This window comes from Peromyscus eremicus, chromosome 16_21, assembly GCF_949786415.1.
Source record: "Peromyscus eremicus chromosome 16_21, PerEre_H2_v1, whole genome shotgun sequence".
NCBI classification, from domain to species: Eukaryota; Metazoa; Chordata; class Mammalia; order Rodentia; family Cricetidae; genus Peromyscus; species Peromyscus eremicus.
In genome coordinates this window covers 47,578,939-47,606,916 of record NC_081432.1, presented here as the reverse complement: position 1 = coordinate 47,606,916, position 27,978 = coordinate 47,578,939, and the positions used below count along the sequence as shown (strand labels likewise).

At 37.6% G+C, this 27,978-nt stretch overlaps 1 protein-coding gene across 1 annotated transcript in view; it reads right to left on the bottom strand.

Moving 5' to 3' along the window:
• The window catches only part of Adgrb3 (adhesion G protein-coupled receptor B3), a 708,652-nt gene that overhangs the window by 36,614 nt on the left and 644,060 nt on the right, over positions 1-27,978 (bottom strand). The window contains exons 20-25 of the mRNA XM_059281371.1: positions 21,175-21,325; positions 18,772-18,841; positions 16,348-16,414; positions 13,982-14,067; positions 8,893-8,991; positions 8,411-8,582 (exon numbers count right to left, since the gene is read on the bottom strand). Of these exons, the coding sequence (XP_059137354.1) occupies positions 8,411-8,582; positions 8,893-8,991; positions 13,982-14,067; positions 16,348-16,414; positions 18,772-18,841; positions 21,175-21,325 (645 nt within the window). The remainder of the gene's footprint in view (positions 1-8,410; positions 8,583-8,892; positions 8,992-13,981; positions 14,068-16,347; positions 16,415-18,771; positions 18,842-21,174; positions 21,326-27,978) is intronic.

Genomic DNA, 27,978 nt, shown 5'->3' with positions numbered 1-27,978 from the left:
AGAAAATTGGTAATGAGTTCAGTGTTTGCCAGGCGGCCATTCTTTTTCTGTGATTCCTAAATCTGAATTAGGGAAACCACAAAGCAAATGTGTGTTGTTGTTGTTTTTAAATCTTACAAACCATTGTCAGAAAAACAGGGTCAGGCTAAACTCTGTTTATACCTCAAGGCAACAATTAAAGTACATTTCAAAAAGGAAAATATACAATACATTAGGAACATTGTCTTTGGGGAGTGTGCCACGTGAAGATTCCCTTTAAACCTACGTCTAAATACCAGCATATACAAAATATGAAACACTGCGGTGGGAATGAAAGTTGCCATGTAAACTATATTAGCAGCTCCCCGTTTTGCTTCCACTGACCACGCGATGTTTCCATCGATGTAGATGAGAGGTGTTTTGATGCGCGCTTTCCTTTGTTGTTACTATAACAACTTCAGCACAGTGTTAGCGCGCCGGACCATGGAATTTTGGCTGACCTAAATCTGTGTTCCTGGGCCCTGTCATTCATATCTGGCTCTAGAATAAACTACTTCTCTCCTTCGAAAGGGTGAGAGTTGTGTGTTTGCACTGACGGGGGCAATGGTAAACATTATTTTTTCTGGTCCTGGCTAAGTGCTCTTCATTTTGAAGCCATTGCCAAAAAGTTGTCAAAGATTTTAACAGCTGACATTAAAAAAACATGGAAAAGCAAATTCTATAAATTTCTCTTCCAAATCATTGTTTGGTTGATTGAAAGATATATAAAAGAAATCTCCTTTTCAACACATACACTTAGACACACGCACAATCAATACTTTTGACTGCAAAACTCCCAAAGCGACAGTGGGCTAAGGGCTCGTCTACACTGGAGAATGACATCAGCTTTATTGGTCAGTCAGTGCTGTTTGGAAGAGAGAGAAGACAGAAAAGCATGCAAAGATTCCACTATGTTTAAGGTCACTTTAAGGTTCTTACCTTAAAGGTGTCAGGTGTCAAATATAAGAATTAGATTCTAAGATATTTTTAGTGCACAACTCTCATTCATAAGGATTTCAGGAGAAATTTCATTTCATTCCAAATGCTTTATTTGATTTTTTTTTAAATCTGAAAACACACTGAGGCTATCAAGATGAATTGGCATTAAATATCCGCTCCACACCATGGGAGGAGATGTTGAGACAAGACGCACTTGGCAAATCTCCTTACCACAGAGGGGCATGAGAGAAGGTAGCATCTGGAAAAAGATGCAGTCAAGTGCAAACATTTTGATAACTGAATTAGGTAAACAAGGAGTTTTATCCTTGGGGAATTAATGTGAATTATACCAGTGACCAACTGGAACTGTTTAAAATTCAAGTTCTAGACAAACATGAAAATAAATAACAAAAAGAAAAAATAAGTCATTCTATGCCATACTAAAATTAAAGTCGCCCTGAATCTCCTATGCCAACATTATATTTACAATGATAAGTAGTAACTGTCCTTTATTTACTATTTATAGAGAACTAATTCCTTAATTTAGCTGTTAACATTAGTTTGTTACTCTATATTATCATTACAAATCTGAGTTCCTGTGAAATTAACAATTCAAAAACTTTCTGGAGGCCAGTAAACCCAATTTTTAAATGAATCTGTGGGGGGAACAATGAAATATTTAACATTAATTATGCCACACTTCATATCTAGATTATAAAATATCTTCTCTTTGAAACATTCTGAAATAGGTCTGTCATTCTAAATGATGACCAGATGGGGCTAAAAGTAAGAGGGAGCAGCAAGGAACAGATATGTCACTACCTTTAAAATATTTAGGGGACTTTAAGGAAGCCTGATGGTCTGTGAGGAGATAAAGGAAAGGACAGAGGCGACATCTTTAAAGATACAGCAATAGCCATGGGGGCTGTCTCTACTAAGTTGCAGAGCAGCAAGGGGGCTGCTTTAAAAAGTGCCTAGAGAGGCAATTGGTCTTTCTCAGTGCATATGGTTTCCTGGATGAGATCTGAGTTCAAAGTAGTTTGCAGGGAAAGTCTAGCTCCTGCCTCTCCATCATGGGGTGAGACACTTGGGTTTTCTCAGCAGCAGAAAGCTGAGAGCTTCTCAATTGGTCCTCACTCTAGAGGCAGCTGGCAGAGAATCACTGTGCAAAGTCCATGCCAGATTTAGAGGTTTGCAGGAGAGGGGCACCCAGCACCTTGGCAGTGTTACAAATCCGCAAAGCCTCACCGGGAAGAGTTCCAGAGTTTGGAACGGGCTTTGGATTTAGCTGCTGAACTGCTCAGACCCCAAATCTTCACCTCTGAGAGATGAGTTTTACCTCAAGTTACTCTTTGTGAATTTTTGGGAACTCACAAGGTCACTGTAAGTCAGGAATACACACATTTTATGCTCGTGTTCAGTTGTTATGATTTCTGGGGAGGGGGGTTTCTGACATGCTATGTGTCTTCTTCAGTCTTGTGTCCACAATCACATCTATTGATTCAAACTAGAACAAATGGCACAGATTTTTTTTTCAACATGATGTAATTTGTATTTAATCATTAAATGAATGAATACGTCTCAGTTTCACAAATATGATGCCAATTGACATAAGTAGCACACGTGACTTGACATTTAAAAAATATTACTTGACTTTTCTCCTAGTGAAATAAAAAAAAAGGAAGCTTTGTCCTTTGCTATACAATGAGAAGTTCAGAATTCACTCTCAGCCTCAAGCCCTGATGAATCTTTATTGGGATTCCCCAAATGCCGAAGGATCTACCACAGGCTATCTGAAACGTCTGTGCATTTGACTGACCTTCAAGCTAGTTTTTTTATAGCCCTCTTTGGGGCACACTGAAAGTTCTTTAGATGATCTTTTAAACACACGGTCTGAAAAAAAAACGTAGCAGTGTTCCTTTAGTGTGCAAATGTGAGAGGAAAGAATCGTGTGCTAGACACCATGCCTCGCACCTTCACAGGAGGCATTTCATTTCAGCCTGGTGCCACAGCCTTTGAGACAGACAGCCTTGCGATGCATAGAAGAGCAGAATCACGCTTAGCGACTGCAAGGAACTCGCCCAACATTATCACCGTAGGTGACGGGACGCCCAAAATGGAACCAGGCTTCTTGCTTTGAAAGCCCTCATTCCTGAACATCATTCTATTTCTAGCCTTTCCAATTCACGGAACAAAGATGAGAACAGTTTAAGCCAAGGAATGAACCAAAACAAAAAGACAGTTTTTAAGATAGGAACAGCCAGGTAACTTTTCATTTGACTCCTTTCGTCAAGACACATACACCGTACCAGTATAACAGAACTGGAAGGTGAGATCTTGGGGGTCTGAGAGGAGAGGGGAGTGGGAGCTGCCTGTCAACCTGCTGGTGTCCAGCCTCTCCCTCCAGACAGCAGCATGACGCTGCTCCCCGGAGTAGGGGGCAGCCGGGAGGAAACTGTAACTGGAAGAATTCAGTAACATAAATCACAGTTGGATGCCCCCTGCTAGGCATACTGGGATATCACGTTGTGTTTGAAGTCCTTCGTGTCTGGATTTGTTCAACTGAAGCTATCTCTCTCACCAGAGTTTACACATCTGTTAACCTCTTATGTGTCTGTGTGGACCTAAGTTTGAAGATTCAGAAGGATGCAGATGGTCACCATGTAACTGGAATGATGACGGCCTGGGAAAGCATAATCTAAAAGCAGCAGGATGGACGTGTCCTTGTCTAACAAACCGGATGCGGAGCGAGGTGAGATCCGTGGCTTCTGAGGACATGGAAGACTGAGAACATACTGTTCTCGGCTACGTCACGTCCAATTGAGGCTTGTTTTGTTGCCTCCTGTCACTCTCCTACTTCAAGGCACATATTTATTTTACTGAAAACAAAGCAAAACTACTGCTCTTTAAATGATTTTCTTTTGGAATTTTAGATTCAGCCTGAAAAGTATGAAGGTGTTAGTAAATGGCTTGACCGTCTCTTAATCGGTGTGCTATTTATCCGTCTTCCAAGCGAAAAGTTCCAATCAAGCCCTGACTCTCTCCACACCTGGCCACTTACTAACTCTATAACATACATTCACTGCTTTTCAGATACCACATGGTATAAGTAGTTGTCATTAAGGCCATCTAATGCTCTAACTAGAACTGTGATACGTGGGAAGGAGGGAGAGAGGAAGGGATGGATGAATGAAGAGAGAGAGCGAGAGGAGGGGGGAGAGGGAGAGGGAGAGGGTGAGGGAGAGGGAGAGGGAGGGAGGGAGGGAGAGAGAGAGAGAGAGAGAGAGAGAGAGAGAGAGAGAGAGAGAGAGAGAGAACAGTTCATGTTTATTTTAACAATTTTTCCTGCAAAATTGTTTCACAGGTTTGGATGAATATTTGAGGCCTCATCTGGCACAGCCAGCCTTCATGCCAGAGCTTGGGAGAGAGAGATCTTGGCCCTGATACTAATGTCATGGAAGAGCCACAGGATGCTTACACAGGGACACAACAAGATCATTCATTTAAGGCTTAAATTCTAAGCCCCCCTTCCCCTTCCATTTAGTGGCAGGGCTTTATTTTAGATGAGTTGGTACCACAATCTTGTTATTTTCCCCCTCTGACATCAAGCTGCAAGACTGTCTTCGAGCCTGGCACAGCCAGAGACAGAGATGAGAAGAATGTGCAGGAACCAAGAAAGTGGTTTCCTAGCAACAGGAACTATTCCAAAGGTTTCCTAACTCTGTGTAGTTTCATTTCCATAGCAATGAGGAGAATAGTAAATAGTATGCGTTCTTATCTGTTCAGTCCAAATGAATTCTAATCAACGAACGCAGGAAACATCTATACTTGTTCTACTAGATTCAATCTGATTGTCTAGAACACACATTAGTGTCTAGGTCATGTGTAATGTATTGTGACGTCTGACTATTTTGAAACGGTTTTTCTCTTTTTTTAGTTTTGTCTCTCCCGCCCCCACTTAGAAACATTTGCTAAAACAATTCAAAAAGACAAGGATGTTTTAAAAGAAGCAACTTTCCTGTTAAGAAAACAAAAAATGGTATTCAAATACTAAGTTCGTCAGGTCTAGAGATCAGGAACAGGCATCTAGATAGTCAATTTCCTTTCTATAGAAACAAATAAGGGGGTTGGGTACGTGGCTCAGTGGGTAAGCACGTTTGCCTTGCAAGCATGAGCATCCGAATTTGAATCCCTGGTGTCTGTGGGAAAGAACCAGCATAGCTGTAAACCTATAATCTCAGCCCTTGGGGTGGAGGCAGACACAGAGACAGGAGGATTCCCTAGAACTCGCTGGCCAGTCAGCCTAGCCAAGGGTGGAGCTTTGGGTTTAGTGGGGGAGTCTGTCTCAAGGCAATAAGGCAGAGGACCCCTGAAGCTCTCCTTTGGCTCCACATGGGAGCACATAGACAGTGCACTGGCACAGGAACAGACACCACAGCCATGTAAACACACAGACGTTCAGATGTCAGTGCCAGCGCAATTCTCTCTCCCTTGTTTCCAGATTAGGAATTATTTTTTCTTTGACAATTGAGCCTGTCAAAAGCAAAAATCACACCTAAAATATTCTCTGTATATTACATCCTCAAAGACTGCCACCTCTGCAGTCTTTCATTCTTCCTGTAAGTGCAAGGCTATATTTCATCCTCTTCCACAAAGATTGGGCAAGTCAAAATGAGTAAAAACAGCAATAGCTAAAAAGAAGCAAATTATGTTGGTATGTAAAAAAAAAATAGATAGGAATTAGAATATGTATGTAGTCAGGCTCTACACCAGAAGTATTTCTTACATGGCTTGCATATTTTTAAGAAAGAAAAATTCTATACAAATTATATGAAATTATTCTGAAGAAAATAGCAGAGAAATAAAATGGTAAAAAAAAAAAAGAAAGAAAGAAAGAAAGACAAAACTGTATTTAGGTCACCTGTGGATGATCAGCTAAGAACTACAAATTAAGTATTTAAGAGCCACACATTACAACTCAGCATTTCACAAACACTACTGCATTTGCTTTGGTACTTTTTTTATGTAAATAGTACTGATAGGAGGCACAGAGGACATAGGAAAGGGGTTTCTTTTCTCTTACACTAGATTCAATGTTAGGGCAACAAGGTCACAACATGAGACAGACCCACAGTCAGGTCATAGACATGTAGAGTAGAAAGAGGCTTTGCTTCTGAGGAAGCTTGCTATGTATGATATGTTCCATGTAATTTACACAAGGGTTTAAATTACAAATTGAAAAACCCCTTCTTTCTTTAATAACAAAACTTCTCTTAGGAATTCTGAAGATCATTTGTCCTTAACTGAAATGTATGTATTTTTAGCAAAGTACAAAGTGTTTGTATGGTTCAACAACAACAACAAAAATCCACAAAGAATATGTTCATTTTACTGTTAGGACTAAAGAATGCTATAGCAATTCACTATGAATTTACCAGTAATACAGTTATTCAGTTTGGAATTATCCACTGAACAGTATCAGAGAAAATGGCCATGCTTTTGCTCCTGCTAATAGAGAAAACATGGATTTACAGATATCTTATTTGGTAGAAGCATTTGTTTCATGATTTGACTTAATTGCACTTAAATCATGTTTTTGACAGTTAACAGTCTAATTAGAAAGTACTGAAAAGTTCTGATTGGTATCAAGAATTTTTCTGCCAATTTTTTTTCTCCTTGTAAGTAGCAAAAAATTTGATAATAAGCCATCATAATATCTGTCACTTAAATTTCTGTTTATTTTGATATCCTAACAGTGTCTAAAAAAGAGACATGAGCTGGGCATGTGGCTTAGCGGGTAGAATGCTTGCCTGGCACGCACAAAGCCCTGGGTTCAGGTCCTAGCACAACATAAAACTTACATAGTAAGTTTGAGGTTGCTGTAGGCTACATGAGGCCATGTCTTTAAGAGAGAGAATTTATTTAAAGGTAGAGTATTTGTCTATACCTTAATAACTGGGGGATTAGTTTCTTCTGAAAATTGCATGCAGATATGTCTTGCACCTTGCTTAAAGCCATGCAATAGTCCATCCTTAATTGTCAATTGAAATGGCTATGTGCCTATTAATTTAGAAGAATTCTGTTACTTAAAAGTCATAGAGGAATGTTAATACAGGTGATCCACAAAGATAGTCATAATTGGAAAAGAATATAATCTAAATTATCATTCAATTCCTTTTTAACCTTTATTGCTTTGCTATATAAAGAACTCAATATTCGGGAGATTTTAGAAATGATATTTTAGGTAGAAATTGGTGAACAAGGTTTGACAGTTGTAAGCTACTTTAGATTTTGAAGTTGTGAAATATCTCCCCCTTGCAAGATGAAGAAGTCACACTTCATCTGTTTTCATGGCTTCTCTTCATAGAATATTCTTAGAATACACCTGTGAGTTCATTGCTGACATCTGTGCCTTCCTGAAATAAGGTAGAAATACTGTTCTTCCCACCTAATAAATCAGGTTAAGGCCTTCCAGTACCTTCACACATCACTGTAAAACAATGGGGTGTGTGCTCAGATGCACACACACTCTGTAGTGTGTACAGCACAACGAGCTACTCAGGCAAGCTAGCTAACGCGGACCGACAGTCGAGTGCTCTCAAAACCACTCACATGGCATGGTGTTGGCACATTCCTTAGTCCCTACTCCTCCCCAGAGCAAACACTGTGATGACTCATAAACCTTGTAAACACTGTGTCAGTGCTTGCAAGCACTCAAGATCATTTTCACACTAGTTGGAAAACAATATTTTATCCCTAAACAACACAAATCAGCAGTCTCTCGCTGTCTTAGATGAGCTTGGGGCTGCTCAGTGTCTCTAGCCCAGAGGAACTGTCCTCTTCCTTTCACAGAAAATAAACAACTGTGACCCTGAGATGTGCCTTGATTGCAGGCCTGTAGTTCTTATGGACAAATACTGACTACAATGCCTTATTATATGCAGGTTCTGTAGCTGTTGGCACAAATACACAAATCAAGACCACTTATCTTTAGAAACTTTAAAATGCCATTTGCATGTAAAGTAAGATGAGTTAATAACAGGCCCGAGGATACGCTCTGTGTAGTAGCTAGATTAGGAAATAGGTAAGAAATAGCACAGTATGATGTTTATGAAGAGTGCCATTTAAGACATGCCCACCTTATCCTTTCTCCCTCTACTTTGTCCAGCATACCTAGCTTACTCCATCTGTCTTGAATCTATTCTTCCTGGTTCTTAACACCTCTAGATGTGTTTCCCTTGTACAAACCCATGTATTTCCATCTGTCCCTTTCTGAGTGTCAAAGCCTCATGAATTCTGCCTTAATGCTTCTTTTTTTGCTTTGCATCTTAAGCAACAGTCAGTGGAGAAGATCAACTCTGTCTGAAGATTACAATAAAGGACCACACTGGTTAATTAAGATGCACCTTCCTGCTTTTGTTTTTCTCTTTCACAAAAGAATTCTGTTCCTCACCTCTCTCCGAAGAATGCAATGGACCATGACTATCACGAAGCCTTGTAATGAATCAAACACAGCAAAAAGGATTTGAAACAATATGGAGCGTTTATCTGTCATGGCCAGCACTGCAGACATCCATGTCAGAGCCAGAAGGGGCAGCACCACACAGGAGCTCCAAAGTGAGGCCCTGTCAAAAGAGAAAAGATAGCAATATTACGTAGTTGCATGCCATGCTCCAGGCCATAACCAAACCCCCATTCACTCTCCCCAAAAGCATTCTTGTACATGGCACCAAGACCATTAACTTGGAAAGCCCAAAGCAAATAACACTTCAAAATTTGACTTTTCTTTTATAGACTGTCCCACAATCATTATAAAGGCAGTTGCCATTGATAAACACTCAAGTATTAGCAAACACAATTTTTTTTCCGTCATAGCATTTTCTCACATGCACATGTACAACTGGTAACAAGAAGATGTAAATGATTGGGACTAACATGGCGTTACTGGCGGTGGTGGCTGACAAAGCTGTTGTAGACACTACTCCACACTTGGCACACTTGAGCGTCAAACCGCTATGGGGCTCACTCATCTGACTGCAAACAAACAGAACACCCACAAAAAAGAACAAAAATATTGAATGGTCACCAAAAAAGTGGCAGCCGCAAGTTAATTTTTTAAATACTATTTCATGCAGAAAGAGTATATTTATCAAGGAACATTCTAGATCATTTTATAGATTCAGTTACACCATGTTATCATCTCTGCAACATTCACCTTTTAACACTGCGGGCCTCTGTAGCATGCAAAGTATGTTTCTGTTACTTACATGAAGACGGCCCTGTGTCTATAAAATACAATTGGCTAATACATTGAGTTAAATACACCTATGTGCTTGCATAGACATACAGTAATAACCCTTTATTCAGACCCATGGTAAACAAACATGTGAGAACTCTTAGCTTCAAAGATTTTCATTGTAATATGAAGACATTTCAAATATCAGGAAGACCTCCAGAAATGTTAACATTATTGCATGAAATCTAAGTAAGTAAGGTATGTATCATATTATATATATATATATGTATATATACACACATATATATAAAATCTTCAAATGTAAGAGATGTAGTTTCTAACTGTACAGATTCTTATTTTTAAATTTTTTATAGCATCAATATTTGTTCAAATTATAGGATGATCTGAATACAGGGGCTGATGGAACTTGACGAAATATTATGTAATAAAAGAGCACCTACTTTCTACATAAAACATATTTATCACAGTAATTAAGTTCAAAGTAAGAGATTCAAACATACAACATTTAATGATCTATGTTGGCCCAAGACATTTTGCAGGTGAATTCAGAATTTAGTTATGTAGATCTTATCTACTACTTTATTGAAGCAAAATGAGGCTACATAGAAAACCTTTGCATGCATTTCCCCTTGCAAAATTGTTCCCTGAAACATTATGTGTTTATTAATAGATAAACCTCCTAGGAAAACCAAAAAGAAATTACATGAATCAAAATTCAAAGCTTTCTTGTGGTATACTTTTGTACTCCATTCCTATGTGGTGTTTATGTCTAAAACATGTTTGCCCTGTAAGTTTTTAAATTAATGTTATAGTGGAGCTGTGTTATTATATAGAATAAGTGGGAGAGGAGAGAATTCTTGATTTCTTTTAAGTGAGTACATGCATTTGTACATCGTGCTCAGATGGGATAATAAAACCTGAATTATATCACAGATTGATCAGCAGATCTCATGAGGAAAACAAAACAAAGGTTTGCACGTAGGTTGTAATTGCTCACTTCACTGATCTAACTAATGCAGGGTCTTTTTCACTACCACACATGTACACACACTTGTAGCATGGTGTGTAGTTTACTCTCTGAATAGTCCTATGAGCTTGTCAAGACTTGTCCCCAGAGTAGTACCTGGTTCAGTTTTCTCATCGCTGCATAGATCTACCTTCTTCATCTCCAAACATTCTAATTCAGGGGACCCAGACATATGTCCTTCTTAAAGCTTCATAGATTATTGTGGTAAACAAGCAGGAATGAGAGCAACTGCCCTAAGCATGCACCTGAGTCTCTTTCTTGTTAACTTAAACACATTATTACTTAAAAGGCACGTATTCATCATTTATTGTTTCTTTTATCACAGAAGATAATCATTGGATAGTAGTTATTTCTCAAATTTAGGATACCTTTCCCCTGGGCTCTGAGATAAAACTGAACAACCAAAGGTTACATAATAATAATAAATAATAATAATGATAACAATAATAATATGGTAAATACCCAAGATACAAAGGTGTTAATCCTAAAACCTGATTTAAGTATGAAATTTTCTGATAATTTACAGCAGGGTTCAAAGTACTTATTTGTCTTTATTTGAGATTTGGGGTGGGCTAAAAGGCCTACACATCCTTTCCTTACAGTTAACCAGTTTTGCAGCTTTGGCATACTATAGACAGGAATGGAGCAGAGTGAAACATCCTGAAAAATACATGTGATCTGTATATAAATTAATGAAGTATAGAAAACATATATTAGATTCTAAATTGAGTTTCTGCAATGTAAAATAAAAGATTTCTTTGTTATCTAGAAAATTATGCACTCATAAAATTGCAAGTCTAAGCAATGATGAAATACAAGGTTGACTTGTCCATATTGTCTGATAAATAGATCATCACTGGGGAACAAGATGTGGATTATTACCCCACTCTCCCCATATTGTTCTGTCTGCTGTATTATTACCACAAGACTTGGAGTCCACTGCTCTTGTCCCCTTCTCAATGCTTTCTGTTAGTTTTAGGAAAAATTATTTAACTATTTATTTTATTGTTAATATCTAACAGATTCCCTGGAAAGAAAGTATTCGCTCCTCTACTTGAAGAAAGTTCATGGAGTGTGTAAAGGGTGTGCTGAGCTAACTTCTTTGATTTCAAGTAGATATGGCAGAGCAGTTTAATATCGTATACAAGAAAACTCCATTGCAAAAAATTGAGTAAATATAATTTTTGGTTAAAGATATTCTAAAAAGATTCACCATAATTTATATTGTTTTTAGCTATTTCCACTAATCATTTTATATAAGATATACTGTTATTTTCAATAAATCACCCTTGGTAAATATATTTTCTGTATTAGAAAACTTTTAATATAGTTTGGATGTTACACAGCTTTTAAAGCTTTTTTATTATTTATTAAACATTTATTCATTCATTCCTTCATAAATATTTATTGAGCACAAAAGATATGCTTGGATAGTTCTAATAAGTGATTATAAAGTATGAAAAAAGCAATAAATTTAGAAATAGAAAAAAATGGAAGAATGAATAACTAGGCCCTATATTCTACTTTAAATAACTTCATCTAGTTTCACAAAATATGCCCCTCTCTATACATATATATAGACATTTTTTATATGTATATATTCAATCACCCTGAAATAGTCAACTTTACAATTAGTGAAATCAATTATTAAGCCAGGCGGCATCAGGCAGGCTCAACACTTTCTCGGTGCATCTGATTAAGCTCCTCTTTGAAGGCTTTATTACTCTCTTCACTCCCTCTGTGAGGACTAAAAGTAACTTCACATGTTCATAATATTTTAAGTTTCCTTTATTCACACTTCAGATTAGAGACCAAATGTGAATCTACATAAACCTTAGAACTTCCATTCAACAAATGTTGTTTAAACTTGGCCGTTACCTTGACAGATCTCCTGTGCTTGGGACAGTGACCACAACTCTACATGTAGAAAGACTTTAGCATCTTTGAAGAAGTCCCCATATGAACAGGAAGACACTGAAGCAGATTTGCCAGTGAAATCCATGTGACTTCTCAGAATGCTTTTAGAATTAGAGGTTTTCAATTATAATTATCATCGCCAATATGAAGATTAAGAGCAATAACTTTCAAATTCATGCTCCAGCAATGGTAGCTAAGTCTAGAGCAATGTGAATCAAACTTGGCAGGATGCACAAAATAATGAAGTGTGAAAAGAAGCACTGGCCACAGGTTCGCGGAATCCTCAGCATTTTAATGAGCTCATCTCCCTTTCTGACCTCCGTGTCTTGGATGCTGAGATCATGGTCAGGGACCTTTGTTACCCATGTTATTTCATTCATCACAAGACCCACTGTTTGTTGAATAAGGCTTGCCATTTGCGAATGTTCTCCTGAAACCATTATGCACATTACTTCATGTATTTAATGAGGTGAAAGCAATTTTCCTATTTAATGGATGAGGAGACAGGGCTTCAGAAAGATGAAGTAACATGCCCGAAGACACGTGTACAGCTACTGCGCTGCAGTTTTGACTTCGAATACCTCCTTTAGGAAATGCTGACGCCACTAGGACCAGAACCGACTTTCTCTATGCAGTACTTAGACTGATCAACAGAAGAAATGGTGACTATCCCCGCCACACGTGGCGAGCTAGCAAGGGTGATTCTGTGAAAAGCTCATGTCAAATGGAATAGAAAACTCAGTGTTGACAACAAGTTCAGGAAAGTTTAGAAACTAATCTGTAATGAAAAACAGTATGTAATTTAGAAAGTGCCCCTGTGCCAGGAAGGACCCATGCTTTGATTATACCTATTCTAGACTTACGTGAACAATATTGAGTTGTTTTTTTTTGTTGTTGAAAGCTATTAAATTTAGTGTTTTATTAGAGAAAAGAAGTACCTGAGTTATCTTACTTTATAATCATCACATATATTATATATTATAAAACAGAATTTATTATCAGTGAGTGATTACATATTATGACTATTAAAAAAATCATAAAATATTAAAAAATTATTATAGGAATATGTTTTTAATGAAGGTACATTTTTTTCCAGAAAGAAGAAAGCTGTAACCTTTTTTTTTTTTTTTGCAAGAAAAGACCCATGAGGACATCAAGGGCATTAATATCTCACTCAAATTTCTACAAATACTTAGATTGGGTTATTGCTGTAACCTAAAATGCTTCTATAAATCTACATAGGAAGTGTTTGTTGGTATGGTAGTAACAGTAAAATGGGGTAGCTGCTTTTATAGGTTTTGTAAATGGCTAAAGTGGGCACATGAAAATTACAAATAATTGTTCTAGCAAATTACATTTTAAATGTAAAAAGTATACGACAAGAATAATGTTTGATAAGTGAAGTTTTTGTTGCTTTGTTTTGTTTTTTTCTGGTCTATATAATTAGCTAGAGAGGAAAAACAAACAAACAAACAAACAAACAAACCACTATTTCACTCTACTTAGTTTTACTTGTCCCAGTTGCGAGCAAAAGATTTTGGGTTTTGAAATCCCTTACCTCAGAACAACTATTTGGAGTCTAGAGTTAGTGTTTGATTTTAATAGATCGGCAAGAAATATACACACCACATCTTAACGGTCTGATTTATTACTTCTGTTGAATATCATGTTATACCTGAGAAACCTTAAATGACAGAATCTACCAGACACACTAGTACATCAAGAGCAGAGTTCAGGGCACAGCCCCACATAAGTGACAACCTGGACCTGGACTACAGGATTTACTTGTAAAGAACCTTTAAAATCTACCAATGGCAGCTTACCCGGCTCTGTGTTTGAGCTTTTTATCTAGGATTCCATCTCTGGAAACAAGTTTATTAAATACCAAAATGCCAATCACCATGTTGACCTGTCAAATAGAAACAAAGTTGACCTTTCAATGATACTGAAGGGGATCAGGTCCCTATTTCTCAATAAACATGCCTTAACCCTCTATGGAGGGCTTGATTCTGATGAGTGATATGAATGACTTCTTAAAGGAGTAATGAGCAGTTGAACAGTGGTGAGTGCCGCTAACATTTATACGTCCACCAAACACATTTAATTTCCATGGTTTGCAGTTTAACACGGTAAAATTAACCTTCAAATGCCTAACTTTTAAAAGGGACCCAAACCCCCAAATCAATCTGGTCTTATTCTTTTAGAGAAAACTTTGAATAAAATGATGGGCTAAATGAGTTTTATTCTATGCTTAAAAGCCAACGTATTTTAAATCTCCCAGCAAGGGGCTGGGCTAAGTCTAAGCAGGCAAAGGCACTTGGAATTTGCCACTGTCCCCAGCAGCAAAGACAGAATGGCTAGATAGTCATAGCAGCTATGTGGCTGCTCTATCCCAGGGTCAGGGGCTTTCTGATATATTATGTTCTCTAAGAAGGGAAACCTTATTCAATCTCCAGATTCCTTCAGGGGATGGAGACAGGCATTAAGTCTTAAAATACACTCTCCTGAGCCCTTATCGACGTCTTTCAAAGACTTCCTTACTTTCCCTTTTTTTGCATAATAGGGATGAAGTGAAATCAGCAAGAAAATGTTCTTTCGAGTAAAATTGTGAGGCACATGGGTAGAAGGTGATGATGATGAATACCCATCCCCATGTGACAACCAAGAAAATCAAAGAAGAGTCTTTTCCTTTCACTTTACTTAGCCCTTTACCCTCTATCATCAGTGGACTACAGACTCTCATGGAACTGTTCCTCCTCTGTTAAGAGAAGACTGCAATCTGTCCCCTTGCTGATATGAGAAAGATCCAAAGCATGTCTGTTAAGCAGTGATTTAGGAGATGTCCCTCTTAGTGTCTAGGCAATATACCACTCATCCAGAGAATGCACGTTGTACTTCATTTTTAAGTTCTATAGATTCTATTAACTCACAACTTAAACGAGAGGATTTATGATCAGTAGAGAGACATTGTATTGGTGTTCCAATTATATGCATACTGGTCATTTCTTCACTATAGGGTTATATGTATGTTAACCTAGCAGCCTAGGAAATGAACCTAGTTGATTTAACAAAAATCCAATGCAACAGACAAAAGTGTTTGCAATAGTTTCGATTTCCCTATGCTCTTCTGTAACACTTATGTCTTCAGTGGTATGGTTTTGTTTTGTTTCTTTCTTGTGAATCATGGGCAGTTTTTGTTCCCTGTTACAGCTTAAAAGAAGGAACAATCTTTAAAGGAAGAAGCCTCAAATAGAGTTATTAAGAAAGACATTTCCAGCTTCCAAGTTATTGAATGAAGTACTCAAAGAACTGATGGGTAATTATCTAACTGATAGTCTAATTGAATAGTGATATGAATCTTTATATTTAATATATCATTTCTTTCCTCCTTTATTTTCATCAGAATGATGAGTGAGTATAAGAGAGAAGTGGGGGGAGAGAGCAGAGAGAGAGTGAGTGAGAGAGAGACAATGGAAAGATGGTAGAAAATTCTGCATCTTACATTTTTTAAATTAGGGAAATTATTTGTTATTCTAAAAAGAAAATAATTAAATTCTTTGTACCTAACATCTATTGGTTGTTTTTAACTTGGAATAATACTGACCCGTAGGGAACATCAAAAATGTCTGAAGATGTGGTAGACAGAGGGAGGAATGCTACTGAACATACTAGAATACACAGAACAGACTATGGAACAATGAAACATCCATTCTAAAATTTTTGTATCATTGAGTTTGTGAAACCGACATATACATATGTATACATACATACAGATGGATAGATAATAGAGAGGTAAAGATATTTGGGAGTGGCATTCTTGAATAAATCTTCCTATTCATATGTAAATACATTATACAAAATAATATAGAAGTTCAATGACAATAAAGGATGGGATTTTATATATTGAAGAGGAGTAATTTATTGAAGTTCACTTGAGTTTCTTCACACATCTGAAATCACTGGAATAGGAATTCCACTCTCCCAAGTTTAATAATCTTTAGTACTTAAATATGAATATTTTAGAGTAATATAAGGTAGAAAGCAGTTGATATTAAAGTTAAAGTAATAAGTAGTTGGACTTTAAAATTTCTACCCACCAAACACTTCATGAAAATTGCCACTCTAGGTGAACCACTGCAGTATTTCTGTTTTTGGCTAAGCAATCAAGAAAGTGAATTTCAGAGTTTACCAGGACAACAGCGGCTGCAGGTCCAACGAAGGCGTAGAGCAGTCCTCCTTCAAGAGACAGCCAGCAGCTAAAAATAGCATTAGATAAAACTAACAAGAATCAGTGACAAGCATCAGGCCACCGGATCGTGGTGCAAACAGCATCGGCTAGAATCTGACCTTGCAGTATTGGCACTTTTCAAAGATTTATAATTTCAACCTTAGAAGCTGTAGAAACACTAGAATTAGAGCATTTCATGGGGAAGAAACACTACATACCCCTCACCACTGGGCTTTACCTGGAGGCAGTCAAAATGTTTTAGACAAATTATTTGGATATTGCAATTTCTTCTTGTTTTCATTGCAAAGAGATGATCACAAGAAATGTTGATTTACCTCCCTGGCGGACTCCTTCAGAGGGACTTTAAAACAATCACTGTGTCTAAAAAGTCTTCCTTGAGGCCACTGAGATACTGGGAGAAAGTGACTTAAAAAGCAGGCTTTTTGGAACCTAGTGCCTATGGTAAGACCCTTTGTGAAGCCTTGGTGCAGGAAGGAGGGGCTTGGACCTGCCTCAACTGAATGTACCAGGCTCTGCTGACTCCCCATGGGAGACCTTGCCTTGGAGGAGGTGGGAATGGGGGCTGGGTTGGGGGCGGGGGAAGGTTGGGGCACGGGAGGAGGGAGGACAGGGGAATCTGTGGTTGGTATGTAAAATGAATAGAAAATCTCTCAAAAAAAAATAAGAAAAAAAGATATCAAGTCAAGAAATGCATCACTCAGATTTGTGTGGTTTTTTTCCTTTGATTTTACTGTTTGTTGCCCAGACTACCAAGAACATTCACGGGAGTAAGACTGTGAATTAGAATGAGCGCAGCTGTGTTTGTTCCATGGACTAACTTCACCAAGAGATGGAGGGTTGCACTGATGGGGCTATGGAATTCTTTCCAGTAAAAATGCTCCTTCTCTGAATCAAAAGGAAATGAAGCGGCCAGAGGGCACAGCACTGTTGTGTGCAGACGGAGCATCGGATGCCCTCAGTCCGGGAGAGCGATGAGGAAAGCGTGAGAGGCCGGACCTCACTACTGGTGAGCAGCCATGCCGTTACTTCACGGACTGTGCTTGTCCCTTCCACCATCCCAGTGTATGAAGCCAGTGAGCTGCCTTCAACAGTTAGACCATGGAACAGTGACTGTGCTGTGTCTTGTCTAACCATGATTTGCTCTATAATTGTTGAGGGCGTGGTTCCATAATGAATGTATTTGCCAAGACTCAGAACATGATACATTTAAGAGCATCAATGTGACTCTTTAAGTTATAACTTAATTAAAATTCTAATCTATTAGTTATATATACATGCAGAAACATTAGTATATACATTTACAAACGTGTGTATTTGTTTGAAGATAAACATGGCTTGGCATGCCTTTGAACTTTATAAACTCAAAAGTGGGAACCATAACTACTAACAAGGTGTTTTATACATCCTTGATTTACACCAAAATAGTTACTTTAATAGAGAAAGTAATAACTTAAAGCAGTTGTGCTATAGTAAATAAGAGTCCTCAAATAAACACTTAGGATTTTCTTTCAGTGATACTGATTGAATAAAAAAAAATAAAGAATTCCAAAACTATGAGTTTTCCCAGCTCTAAGTAGGAGTCTTTGGGATGGGCAGGTGAAGTGATGTCCCTTCTATATACTTTTAATTTGGTGAGTACAACATGTGGCCTGATTATCAGTAATTCCTAACTTAAACCTGGAAACATTACAGAATGTCACATTGTGATGCTTATTTATTTAATAATATGCACACTTTCCATTTCTCAATTGCATACTCAATATGAAAGCGGGTGTAGTAAACAGTGAAAGTGTATTGCTTCAAATTAGAAATACTAAAGTTAATCTTTGCTATAAATTGCTTCATGGACTTTGTGAGCATCACAGGCGTAAGATGGGCCATCATACCCCTTTCTAATTTCTTCTATAGCCTAGGCATCTTCTAATATGGAATCTGGCTCCTGACCAATCAATTGCAATGCGTCACCATAAAACAGCAACAAAACCTGAAGTAATAATAGCTGATGATAATAGATACAGACATCAGTGATATTTGAAGCTGAGGGAAGAGTCACATCCTAAAACATAGCAGAAAAAATAGCATCAAGATTTTACTGATTCTAACAGAGAGTACTTAAGTTTTGACATGTACAGTACATACTGATGTATCTTTAGAGGAAAATATACTGGTCTTAGGAAGAACTGGAAACAGAAGTAAGGATTCTGAATAGCTGCATTGCTTTCTTTACTTCTGTACCTATAAGCCACCTTCTGGCACTGTTAATGTCTCAGTGACAAAGTGAATGGCACCCAGAGGCAAGACAAATAAAACCTGTATGGTAACTTTCTTAGTTATCAACACGGTTAGCACTCTAGACGGACTTACTAGTGATCCGTGCCATATCCTTTCGTCCTGGTGAAGCCCACAGACGTGGCTACGACTAAAGCTGGCAGTCCTGCAAGGAAAGCAAGGTGACATCTCATACTCAGCTACAGCCAGTGTGGACACGCGCCCAGGACGAGCCTGGACAAACTCCAGATACTCAGATCCCAGCAACTACTGCGGGAAGAGTCACCTCACAAGGCATGTTTAGATCACAAACTTTCAAGCGCAGAACTACAGAGACAGGTGGATTTGTTGACGTGGTGCACTGCCCTCCTGTTGCTAGGTTACCGCTGCATCTCACAAGGTTTTAAAGAGAAGTAATAACACAGATTTAGGATATCTTTTAAGTTATTTTTTTCCCCAGGGGTTTGCACTGTTATAAAGGAAATTTATAGTTATAAAACCGGAAAGGCAGAAAACTGGATGCCCTGGTGTGATGGACCGTTGGAAGAGTGGAATGTTCAGCTGACCACATATTGACCATATCAAGTTCAACTTATAATTAGACCCCAAAAGTAATTTTTTCACTTAACAATTTCAATTTACTTATAACAATAAGGATGTAGGAATAGAGAACTCAATTACCTGAAAAATTCAAACCAATTCTTAAGATTTCCTTTACCGCACATATAAACGTATTTGGACATGCAGCAATTCTAAGAAGAACATGCTTGCTTTTTTGATTAAAATGAAGCCCCTCAGTTAATCATCACCTTGTCATGCCCCTCTGCCTGTCATCTTTCTTTTTTTCTCCCACACTTCTTGTTATTTTTCTTTCTCCTGGGAATCTACTCTACTGATAGTCTGTACATTCACCAGCTTTAAAGATAAGAGCTGTGAAGAGCACACCAAGGGAAGTCACCACGTTTTAAAATAAATACTGAGAGCTATACAATTCATAACATAAATTACTCATATGCACTCTGTCTCCTCCCCCTCCCGAGGTCCTTCATCCTACATTCCATTTGTTGACTGAATATTTAGATTGAATGAATGAATGGAGTTCATTAGAAATAAACAAACAAACATGGATACCCTAAATAATACCTAAGGAATTAATAATCTTTATTTCATATAAATTGGACTTCCTTTGTTTTCTAAATTGATTGTGGTGTGCTTCTCTCCACTAATATTCTATATAACTCTTTGCTACTCAGAGAATGTTGATATTACCTATAACTTTGGAGATGAACTGCAAACCCTTTCTTCAAGATCTTTAGTAACAATATTAAATAAGGTAGCTATTGGTTACTGGCAAGGAACTCATCATTCTTGAAGAAAGAGCTTCCTGCACTTGCACTCTCTTCCTTCGATCTATGGTCCTAATTCACAACAAAAATGTTCCTTGGCTCAATACTGCCATCATTTTAGAAGATCTTTGTCATGGAATCGAGACAAAAATCTTACAAAACTCTAAGAGAATGTATTCTTCAATTTTCCATTTGCTTCTACAAAGGGTCCTAATACATCAACTAAGTATGGATACACTCCTGCTGAATGCTGACGGATAATCTTTAAGTGGTTTTGATCCTGTGTTTCAGGATGAATTATTCTGGTCTTGTAGTAACTTCACTAGCCCATAATTGCCCAGGTTCCTTTTAAAGACCTGTTCTCATTGTCTGATGCATGTATGTATGAGTACATGTATGTCTCTGTGTGTACTCATGTACAGTTATCCCAGTATGGGGATTTTAAAACTCAAAGGCAAACATCAAAAAATTCTGTGCTTTTTCTAAAACTAGCTTTTAAAAAATTAACTATGCTTTCATTCAAACTAGTCCCATGAAATCACCGATCATTGAGATGTCTCTGCCATGAAGCAATTGGAAAGGTTTCCCAATGATGGGCAATGAATGAATTAATTCCTAGTTTGGCAGCGATTGTACATGTCTACTTTTGAGAAACTCCTGAAGGACATGTGAAGTTTCCTTGCCTCACTGAGGGCCCACTCCTCCTCCCCTGTGCTTCATTTTTTAACAGTCTGGAGATTTTTTTTTGTGGGGGGGGGATGGAATAGAACACTTAGAGTTTTCCTAGGGTTTGTTATATAACCTGTGAATACCATGATTTGCATGCCCAAACAATTCAAAGCATTTTGCATTTTTAGAAAACATCAGCAGGGAACACATTGTCTTTCCAACTTTAGGTAGCTCAGGTCTCAAGGTATACCACGTAGGTACATTGAGTGTTAGTTTACTAGCTAAAACTTTGGTAATTAATTATTCCCTTATAAAGTTCCAAATGACCCCATGGATGTTTACAAAATGGCTTCTCTCATGTATTTCCTCTTCATGTTTCAAGTTAGACACCTTAGTAACCTGGGTACAGTTTCTTTTTACTATGTTATGATGTTATTCTCAGTGTCATAGTAATGAAGCATAAAAAGTATATTAATATGCTTACCCCATCCAAGGCACAGAAAGCGTTTCCTTATAAGCCGTGTCCTGATCTTTCCAGTTACAGCCATATATGACTGCCACGCTTCTGTCAAAACCCAACAGAATGAAGCCAGGAAGAAAAAATGCAGGAACGCAGTGGTGGTCGTGCAGATGCTCTGTGGAGACAGAAGGAAACACACGCTCAGCCTGGGCAGGGACCTCTGTTTCAGGGAACTGGGCCTTTCTCTTCCTCCCCTCTGTCCTCATCTCTCCTGTGTTCTCAAATGAGAGGAGAGCCCACTATGTAGTCCACACAGCCTTTAGGTTGCCATCCTCCTGCCTCAGCCCCCTGAGTTCTGTGGCTACAGGGATCTGTTACTACTTCCCACTTGAAGAGGTTAACTTCTGATGGACTTTTACTTCGCATAAAAGTTCTCAGTGCCAGAGAAACTACTTACAGAAATTAGAAACCTTACCGTCTCTAGTCTCTATACTTCATACAATATGTGCAACACAAAAATACATGCCCTAATTCCATTTGTGTTCTCAGTTTCTTTAATGAGGAGAACCCACACTATGCATTTCAACTCAAGGAAAATTAAAATTACTGCTTCAGTTGATGTTTTTAAAATAAAATTATGGAAATGGTCCTTTCTTTAGCTTAAGTTGCAGACACCATGTATAATTGTTTTGGCTACATTCTTTATCTCTCTTATTTAACCAAGGATTCTTCTTCCTCTTCTTCTTCTTCTTTCTTCTTCTTCTTCTTCTTCTTCTTCTTCTTCTTCTTCTTCTTCTTCTTCTTCTTCTTCTTCTTCTTCTTCTTCTTCTTCTTTGTTATATCTATGTTGATGTGAAGATTATACTGGCAAGCTCAATAGCTTTCCAAAAGAAAGAAAAAACAACTTTGCTTTTACATGTGTGTGACAGCTAAGTTATAACAGCAAAATACAACTTAAGATTTGGCCAATAGTCTAGAGCAAAGGTGGGGTGCATTGTGAAGTATTTAATAGCCGCATTTGATGTTACTACATTGCCCTGCCCGCCTTAATCACGTAATTCTGAAAAGCTAATTGAGTCACTGGCAGTACACAGCTATGATTTCATAGATATTTTTCTTCTTGCAATCTAATCATCCTAAATGTGAGAGCCCTTAGCTGTGCCTTGTGTGCAAACGACCAGCAGCTTCATTTTAGTAAAGGCTGCTACTTATTTCCCCATTGGTATGACTTCTTTGTGTACATCTTGTAATACAACTCCTCATAAACCAGAACCAGCAACAGAATCAATTTCTTTCTTCGTCAGTCAGCCTTTCCAGAAATTGAAAAGAGATTAAAAAAAAAAAAAGGCGTTAGGCTGCTAATTAGTTATTAGCAGGCTTGAAGGCGCTAGAGCTGGACTCCTCCCTCATAATCACTGGAGTATAAAACAAGAGTCAGGAAATACAGGAGTCTAGCCCTGATTGGAGGACGCCAGTCTGACCCATATTTCTGTCTCAGGGAGGAGATCTGATGTCTTGAGCTGCCTAAATGACAACCGGTTCCACGGAATCCTGACCGTAGCAAAGACAAACTATTGTTCCCTTCTTTAAGAGTCAGTACAAATAGGCCTGTAATCACTGGGCAGGAAAACACCCCTCAGGAAAGCTGTCTGTTCCAGCCATTTTTAAGACTCATATAAAGCACACACTAGTTTTTGTTGTTGTTGTTCACATGTTATATTTACCAAGTGGTAATAGCATAACTTGTAAATGACAACTTTCATAAAGAGCAATTTTCAAGGGACGGCCACATCATTATTCTGGTGTGTGAGTATTAGGATTCCTTAATCTCTTCTCCCCATACACTGCACACTTTACTTCAACAACCCCTACAGATCAGTTCTCTAAGTCTCCTCAGTACTAGGGCTTTTCCCACGGATAAGCCTCCAACTCGAATTATCTCTTTCAGGTTCTTATGTTGACACCTTTTCAATCATTGCAATCACCTGACCCACCACAATGACTTGGGGCCACAAAGTCCTTTCTTTGTACCCTCTCTCAGTCTGCTCTTAACTCCATGATCATTGGGTCCTCATACATCACATTTCCAAATTTAAGACTCACTAGCCCCTCAAATTCATCATCAAAATTTGTTTGACCTGCCTTGCCCAACTCGGCTCTGCTCTTGAACGGCCACAGCTGACATGTGCTATTATTATATTACAAGACTCAAAAGCCAATTCAATTTAGTAAATTGAACTCTGTTTATACTACTTATTTTTCTTGATGGGTAGCCTTTATCCCCAATTCTTAGGAACAGTAGAAAATATTTTCTGGAGGCAACTGATGAAAACATATTACTTGTAGTCAACCAGAAGCTACAAGCAATCATAGAAAAAAAATCAGAAGTAGACAAAGTCAGACTGAAGGTAGATAGCTCAGCCCTGTGCCAGGTATTTGGATAAGGACAACACAGAAAGAAAAAGTGTGACGATATGTAAATGTTATGGAAGTTGTAAGATAGGTTCCGTAGTACTTCTTAAACAAAACAATAGAAATCGAAAGAAAGACAGCATTTATGGAAATATCATGGAAGAATTCTCATAACTGAATACAATCTTAGCTAGAGGGCAGATTAAACAGGAAAGACACACAGATACACACACACACACACACACACACACACACACACACACACACACACAAATACACATTCCTAAATGCACTGCCATAAAATTTGTTAACATCTGGAATAAGACTAAAGTTCCAAAGTGGTCAGAATTTAAAGAATGGTAACCCACAAAGGAATAAGAATCAGAGTGATATTAAATTTCTTGTGAGGCACGCAGGATCCAAGAAGGCAGTGAAAAAGTGTCCTTGTTCTAACGAAAGAGAACTTTGAAGTTTGGATTCTATACCTAGGCAAACTATTATCCAAGTGACAGGCAGAAATATATTTTTAGAATTGAAAGGCACTTTGAAGTTTATTATTTTAAGGTTCTCTCTAAAAGAATTGCTGGACAATAAAAACCACCAATAAGAAATTCAAGAGGAAGGAATGAGCTAAGTGACAGATAGCAAACAAAAGCAATAAAACATATTGAATCTAAATAAAATTGTATTTACTATATTTTGTCTAATCTTAAAAATACAGCTACCTAGATAAAGAATTCAAAATAATACCAGCGAGGGCCAAAAGGGAAGAGACATGAGGGTGACATGGGAACATGGGGAAATAAAAACAGGCCAAGCCTCTGTTTTTCCCTTCTGGAATATGAGAGACTGAGTGACATACAACAGATATATTTGAACATTTATGATAACCTGGCTAAATTAAGGTAATCATTATAATGTAGAAAGAATGCATTTGTAAGTCAGTAAAGAAAAATAAAACTAAGAGACATCAATAAGTTCAATTAAAGATAAGGAAAAAGGGAAGAAACAGAATCAGGATAATAGGGAAACTGTTTCTAATAATATAAATCACAATAGCTTTAAACTCATCAATAAAAAGTAAAAAACAAAAAAAAATCTTTCATACTCTATTTAAAAAAATCTATTTCTGCAATGGTTTTGTGAGAAAGTCCCAAAACCACTGACACAGGAAAATGGGAATAAAGAGGCAGAAAGACCTATATCAAGCAAATGTTAATATCCAGAAGGCAGATGTGACAGGGATCCCCATCAGATAAAAAACATTAAGTGAGATGAAGAGGGGCATTTCATGCTGGTATAAGGAGCAAGCAGTGGTCAATGTTTACAAGTCACACAGCTTCTGCAACAGTAATGACTGTTCACAAGACACGAAACAAAAATTGAGGTGGCCAGAAGGAAAGCTGAGTATAAGAAAGGACTTGGTAGACTCAGTCCAGGTAGGTCCAGTCCCCTCCTCCCAGGCCAGGTTGATCTCAGTCTGCGGGGAAGGCTTTGCCCTGGAGGAGATGGGAATGGGGGGGCGGGCTGGGGGGGGGAAGGTGAGGGGGGCGGGAGGGGGGAGAAAAAGGGAATCCGTGGCTGATATGTAGAACTGAATTGTATTGCAAAATAAAAATTTATAAAATAAATAAATAAATAAATAAATAAATAAATAAATAAAAACTAAGTAAAGAAAAAAAAGAAAGGACTTGGGACCCAGCTGTCAGTCCAGACAAGTGCAGGATAGAGTAAGTGCAGGGTAGTGTGGGTCCTCATGATCACTGGGTCCTCACAACCGCTACCCTTCTCAGAGTCCAGTGCTGCTCTTTATTGTCGTTACGGTATGGTCTCACTTCCTATGTTATTGATAAAGGACAGATCACCTCTTCCTACCCCCCATACCTCCAATCTGAAGCTCCTCCCTAGCCCAAAGCACATGTTCCCCTTCCATTACACAATGCAAGAGGGTAAGCAGGGATTTCAGCTCTGCAGCCACACACTGCCTGTTTCATTTACTGAAGTTTCTGGGCTGCTTTTTCTCTAACTGAAAATTGAGGCTAAAAAAATCGACCTCATAAAATGGCTGTAACAGTTAAATGACATCATACAAGCTGGGTGTGATGGTGGACACCTTTAATTCAATCACTCAGGAAGCAGAGGCAGGCAGATCTCTGAGTTTGAGGCCAGTCTGGTCTACAGAGCAAGTTCCAGAACAGGCAGGGCTACACAGAGAAACCCTTTCTCAAAACAAACAAACAAACAAACAAATAAACAAACAACCCCAACATCATACATGTAGAAAATTTGATACAGAGCAAGTATTCTTTTGGGGGAAAGGGTGAATTTTAAATTACTGTATCATGAAATGTAGTAAAGTTTAATACATTCTACAAGTCTATATGCTTGTTGACTTATTGATGACAGAAGACACATGACATATTGTAAACGAATTCACCACATAACTAGACACGTCAAAATGTAGAGCATGGCCTGCTTGTCAGTCACTACTGTCCATCTAAGAGTAACCGCTATTCCGATTTTTTATCATCAGAAACAGTACTTATACTTAATTACACATTGGTCAACTTTAAAGTCTCCTTTAGCTAGCTTGTTTGTATAACATCTTCCCCTATAAATACATGTGTTGGAAGACCTCTTTCAAGCCAACTAAAGCTCCTTTTTGTTATTTTTGTTTTCACTTAGTTTCCAATTGTGGTCAAATTTCTTGAAATGTTAAGCTACACATCAATTTCCTTATGACTCGCTCCTATCCTTGATGTCTGGAATCTCCTTCAATTCTTCTTCCACAGAAATTCTGATTTCCAATGCTAATGAGTGGAATTTTTAAAACCTTGAACCTTGAACTATGATTTTTCAAAGTATGGTCTTAAATGCTTCTGTATCTTAAAAGCTCTAGAATACCATAAGTCATCTAATTAAAGCTCTCAAGGGGTGACTTATTTGCTCTTGAGTTAGTTTTGGAAATTTGTGTTTTCCAAGGGAGTTATCCATGCCACGTGAATTTCAATTCTTTTATTGTAACTTAAACCATTTCATTTCTAATGTTGCTTACTCATGGTTTTTCTTTCATTCTTATTTATTTTTTTGAAACAGGATTTCACTGAACTAGTTTTCATCTTCTGAGTATTGGGAGCACAAGGCAGGCTTGCTTTTTTATTTCTTATAAGATTTATTAGGAAGTCTATTTTACCATTTTTTTTCAAACCTTAATTATTAGTTAGCTTTACTTAGAAAAATATTATACAGTTCCAGAGGTGAGTTTCTTAGTGTGAAATAGAATTTTTTATTGCTTTTTACTTGGAAAGGTTTTGAAGAGTCTAATAAGATACACACTATGTTTCCCCATTCCTACCACTTAAATAAAAAAAGAAATTAAGCAATGCTATTCTTAGCTTGTGGATACTTTAAAAATAAAAAATGAGCCTTTTAAAGAGAGACACAAAATGCAAAAATTACATGAAATATAGAATATAGAGAAGCTTGGTTTTGCTAAAATATAAAGAAAAAAACCAGAATATTGTATTGAAGTGTTTCAGCATAATGTTTGAAATTCAGAAAAAGTGGCAACATCTACAGACCACATCTATAGGATATACTGTATTCTATAACATTTTAGTGCATGAGCCAAATTATTTAGTTACTTATGTGGTTTCGTGGATTAACCTACTGATCTTTTTTTTTTACAAAAACTTAATTAAAATGACATCTGTCGTGAGATTCACATATGTGGGACATGAACATTGTAATCTTGGAATACAGGCAATTAATTCCTTGACAGCATGAGGAGACATCTTTACTAATCATCAAAACAAGTTTGAAGGTAGGTTTTTTTTTAAGTTTGGCCTCTAATAAATGTGGATTTACATTATTCAGAAGATGGTAGTTCTTGTAATCTAAAAATCAATAATGGTGAGGATAAATAAGATAATGGATAAAAGTAGCTTTAAACAAAGGTAATATATACTCAATGAATGTGCATTTGCTAATAATTACATCACATTAGGAGCTTAGTCAATTGTATGAATTTTTCATTGGTAAAACAAACACGTCTGAAGATATTTGACTACCTTCTAAAGGATGATGGGAAATCTAACTTATCAGACACTTTCCATCTTCAACACTGATTTTGTAGTAGCACTGAAATGGAAATATCACAAGAGGCAGTGGGGCTCTGAGAAGTGACATAACTAAAGATAACTAGGTCAGAAAAGAAGAGTGATATGCTCTTTTGACCACCATGTACTGCCCTGTACGCCAAAGAACTCTGAGTATGCTCATGTTGTTGTTGTTCTATAGATGCCACTAGCAAATGTCCTTTAAGGTCACCTGGAAAGAGGACCTAATCATAGTGACAGAATTCATAAAATCCAATATGATAAAAGGTCCACTATTTCATAAAATTAAATGGAAACT